Source organism: Engraulis encrasicolus, chromosome 22, assembly GCF_034702125.1.
Source record: "Engraulis encrasicolus isolate BLACKSEA-1 chromosome 22, IST_EnEncr_1.0, whole genome shotgun sequence".
NCBI classification, from domain to species: domain Eukaryota; kingdom Metazoa; phylum Chordata; class Actinopteri; order Clupeiformes; family Engraulidae; genus Engraulis; species Engraulis encrasicolus.
Genome location: NC_085878.1, coordinates 9,246,502 through 9,251,501, shown reverse-complemented (window position 1 = coordinate 9,251,501; position 5,000 = coordinate 9,246,502). Strand labels below are relative to the sequence as shown.

At 47.2% G+C, this 5,000-nt stretch overlaps 1 protein-coding gene across 1 annotated transcript in view; it reads left to right on the top strand.

Annotated features, from left to right (window-relative positions):
* adam19b (ADAM metallopeptidase domain 19b) overlaps positions 1-5,000 on the top strand; it is a 37,362-nt gene that overhangs the window by 30,094 nt on the left and 2,268 nt on the right. Inside the window, 5 exon segments of the mRNA XM_063187944.1 lie at positions 205-282; positions 3,367-3,475; positions 3,690-3,828; positions 4,005-4,095; positions 4,490-4,945. Of these exon segments, the coding sequence (XP_063044014.1) occupies positions 205-282; positions 3,367-3,475; positions 3,690-3,828; positions 4,005-4,095; positions 4,490-4,945 (873 nt within the window).

Genomic DNA, 5,000 nt, shown 5'->3' with positions numbered 1-5,000 from the left:
GAGAGTGTGAGAGAGAGAGAGAGTGAGAGATGAATACATTATAGTGAAGTCATAATGATGTAGTCTTACATTGTCTTTAGTGAAAGAGGACTCTCTCCCTCTCTCTCTTCATCTCTTTCTTCCCTCTTTTTCTTTTTCTGTCTCCACTCATACCCCCCCCCTCTCTCTCTCTCTCTCTCTCTCTCTCCCTCTCTCTCTCTGTAGATCTGTTTTTCAGGAGAGTGTCGTAACGTTTCCTTCCTGGGGGCAGATGAATGCAGCGCCAAATGCAACGGACATGGGGTACGAAAACACACACACACACACACACACACACACACACACACACACACACACACACACACGAAAACACACACACAGGGTACGAAAACACACACACACACACACACACACACACACACACACACACACGAAAACACATACACAGGGTACGAAAACACACACACACACACACACACACACACACACACACACACACACACACATATACATATGATTATTACACCCTTACAGACATACACACACACACACCAACACACACACACACAAACACACACCAACACACACACACACACACACACACACACACAAACACACACCAACACACACACACACACACACACACACACACACACCAACAGACAGGCACACACTGGTGGTACAGTTATAGATTAAAGATATAAGAGTTATTATGTGCCGAGGTGACTTTTGGCTGTGTGTGTGTGTGTGTGTCAGGCACGTGCACTCCAATACGGCAGGGGAGGCACGGCCTCACCAGCTCCTGATGAGAATGATGAGATGCAGTTAATGTGAATAATAGTAACAATAACAGCTATTGTTTTCGAGCATCTGCACCATAACTACCATTTGAGCAGTATTTAAACAGTTTCACTCATTTTCAACCATTTCCGTGGCCAAAATCGTAATATTTGCCCATTTCATGTCAAATTGCTCCGAATACGCTGAATTTGGGGCAACTCTGAACTGGCCTCACCCCGGATTGCGCAATCCCTCGTTAACAAGCTTGCGCGCATGCGCCATGTTGCTCGTTCTGTGAATGCAACCTGGTAATATTGTATTAAACGTTTTTATACACTTAATAGAAGTATGTATGGTGTGCCCTCATTTCCTGATATTTTTTAAATATTTTCTACGTGTGATTATCATTTCTTTACTCTGGACGCTTTGGCATAACGCCCACTGAAAGATACAATGGTGAGGCGAGCTGTAGCCGCAGACTCCTTCTGGTGTTGAGTCTTGCTGGACAGTTACGTCATAGCGAATCTGAAGTTCACAATACAATCACTCGGTGTTGTTGGCTAGCTTGTTAACTTTGACTGCTACAAGTGGATTTCATAACGAAACTAAGAGCATGCTCAAAGTTGGATTTCCAAGGGGAAAATATGTGATAAAGAATGGAGGACCGACAGAGCTGAAGGGTTTGCTACTCAGGTGACCGGTCAGAATAACTACCCGATCATTTCAAAGTGAGTGGTACAACACTGCAGAAAATATTTGTTGTTTCCCCTGTGTCTTGTTTGCAACCAGCGAGAATGTGTGGAAGACCATTCGCATGGGATTTTACGACTTAACAATTTACTAAGGACTAAGGAGCCTCACGAAACACAAATCCTCGCGGCTACTCATATTCAATGCCAAATTGCTTTGGACGTTTGGGGCGACGTTTGGGGCTTTGGATGAACAGCACCGGCTAAAGTAACGTTAGCATGCACAACGCCAAAGTGAAGGAAAAGAGCGGCGCATGGACCTGATGCACGAGTTCAGGTAAGACCAATTTCCTATGTGTGTGAAGCCTGTGTTTGTGAGACCCGTGGGGAGAAAGGGAATCCGCCGTGATTCTGTCCAGTGTGGTAGCTTTTGTGATGGGCACCGGATTCTCATGTGCCCGGTAACTGTTTGTAAAGTTGAGTACAGGGTACCGTTGAGGTAAATCAAATATACCCGTGTAACTACAAGACTCTGATTTAATTCCAAGGTGTAGGCATAACAGAAATGACAGTCCCAAAATATTTGGTGACCATATCGAAGCGTGTAATATCTGTTTACGTTGACATTCGCTTCCTGCCACACCTTTGTCCCACATCTACTCTCCCCTCACCTCCTCTCCTCTCCTCTCCTCTCCCCTCCTCTCCTTTCCTCTCCTCTCCTTTCCTCTCCCCCTCTCCTCTCTTCTCTCCTTTCCTCTCCCCCTCTCCTCTCTTTTCCCATCTCCTATCCTGTCCTCTCTTTTCCCATCTCCTCTCCTCTTCTCTCTTCTCCTCTCCCTCTCCTCTCCACTCCTCCTCCTTTCTCCTCTCATCTCCTCTCCTCTCTCTTCTCCTCCCCTCTCCTCCTCTCTCATCTCCTCTCTCCTCCTCTCCTCTCCCCTCCCCTCCCCTTCTCTCCTCTCCACTACTCTCCTCTCCTCTGCTCTGCTCTGCTGTCCACATTGGTGATGTGTGGTTTATGTGAGACCACTGTTTGAATCCTGTGTGTGTGTGTGTGTGTGTGTGTGTGTGTGTGTGTGTGTGTGTGTGTGTGTGTGTGTGTGTGTGTGTGTGTGTGTGTGTGTGTGTGTGTGAGAGAGATCTAATAGCATTTTCTCTGCGGAAATGCAGTAAGCTTATGTCAAAATATGTAGGCCTACCTTATGTTAAGAAAGCTGCTATGACATATGGAACTTGTCGGTAGGCCTATTTGGCAATTATTTATTTGAAAATCTGATATTGAAAAAGTTGCCTCACCAGCCATAAATCCCAGCGCACGTCACTGGTGTGTGTGTGTGTGTGTGTGTGTGTGTGTGTGTGTGAGTGAGTGAGTGAGTGAGTGAGTGAGTGAGTGAGTGAGTGAGTGTGTGTGTGTAAGGGTATAATAATAAAGTATGATAATCATATAATAAAAGGGAGTTTTTCCTCACCCCTGTTGCCACCAGGGGCCACATCTGAGCTCCCAAATTCAGTGTGACTATCCATCACTTATGCTGGACCCAGCCACTGTGGACCTTACGCCTTTAAGAATCCTGGGCCCAACCAATGTAGACCTTTTGACTCTACAATCTCTATCTATGTCTTCTTCTTTTGTCTTCTTGCTATTCTCCCTTGTTTCTGTCTCTCCTCTCTACTTCTCCTTTTAATTTCATCTTTAACATTGATGTTTTTTCCCATTTCTTAAGCACTTTGAGTTGCATGCCTTGTATGATACAGTGCTATACAAATACAGTTATTATTATTATTATTATTATTATTATTATTATGTGCTTGTATGTGTGCGCGCCTGTGTGTGTGTGTGTGTGTTTCAGGGTGTAATAACCGTGTGTGTGTGTGTGTGTGTGTGTGTGTGTGTGTGTGTGTGTGTGTGTGTGTGTAGAGGTGCAATAATAGGCATCATTGCCATTGTGATGCTGGTTGGGCGCCGCCGTTCTGCTCCACGCCAGGAGAGGGCGGAAGCGTAGACAGCGGACCTGTAGTCAACCAGGGTGAGACACACACACACACACACACACACACACACACACACACACACACACACACACACACACACACACACACACACACACACTTGAAGTCTTGAAGTCTCTCTTGTCTGGTCTTGTGTTTAAATTCTACCACTGTGTTCGGCGGATTGTGATTGGCGGATTGTGATTGGCGGATTGTGATTGGCTGATATTTGACCCTTGACCTGCCCCTCAGGCGCTCTACCTCCTGTCCTGTTGTCCCTCCTCCTGCTCGGCCTCGTGGGATTGGCCGTGGTGGCCGTCGGTTGCCGCTACAAACTCAAGCTCCGCCCACTGAAGACTCCCGCCCACCCCACAGAGCCAGCCAATAGACGGTGAGAAGAGTTACGATGTCATCATGTGTGATGTCATTATGTTAGTTAGCCATCACTGTATATAGATATACTGTACATATGCTCCTGTTGTAATGGACATGTCAGTGAAGTTGCAGTGTTTGAAAGCTGAGTAACAATTGTGTGTGTGTGCGTGTGTGTGTGTGTGTGTGTTACAGTTCCTCTGTTCCAAACAGTAAATGTGAAGCCGCTGGCCATGCCAACCCAACATTCCAACTCAAGAACCCTGAGACACCAAATACAACCACGGTAAGACACACACACACACACACACACAAAATACAACCACGGTAAGACACACACACACACACACACACACACACACACACACACACACACACACACACACACACACACACAAAATACAACCACGGTAAGACACACACACACACACACACACACACACAAAATACAACCACGGTAAAACACACACACACACACACACACACACACACACACACACACACACAAAATACAACCACGGTAAGACACACACACACACACACACACACACAGGGCCGCTGACAGGTTTGGGGCACGGGATGGTCAGGACCAGGCTAGCACTTTGTTTTGTCTGACCACAGGAAGTGATGTAATCTGTATTTGACCACAGGAAGTGATGTCGTCTGTATTTCCTGTTTAGGCCAGTCCTCCTCCACGCCCAGGACACACCCCTTCTCCGCGGAGTTCTGTCGTCCGGCCGACTGTGAAACCTCCCCCAGTCCCAGCCTACGCCCGGAACACACACGCCATACACAACACACAGACCGCGGAGAACACACACGCCGCAGGGAACACACACGCCATACACACACCTCATACTGAACCAGGCAAAGATACTGCGCAACCACATCACCAACAGATTTCACACACACCAAAAAACACACACGCACCAAAAAACACAGACACATCACCTACAGCTACACACATACCACCTAAAAACACACACATACCACCGACCGTTCACCCCTCACAGAAACCTCAGAGGCCACACCCCCACGCCACAAATCCACCAATCGCACGCACCGGCTCGCCTAGGCCCCACCCCCCTACACGGCCACCGCCCCTCTGCCCCGTCAAAGCCAATCAGCTAAAAGAGGTGAGCGCCCCCTATGGGAAGGGAATGAATATGAATATAACCATGAACACTTCAA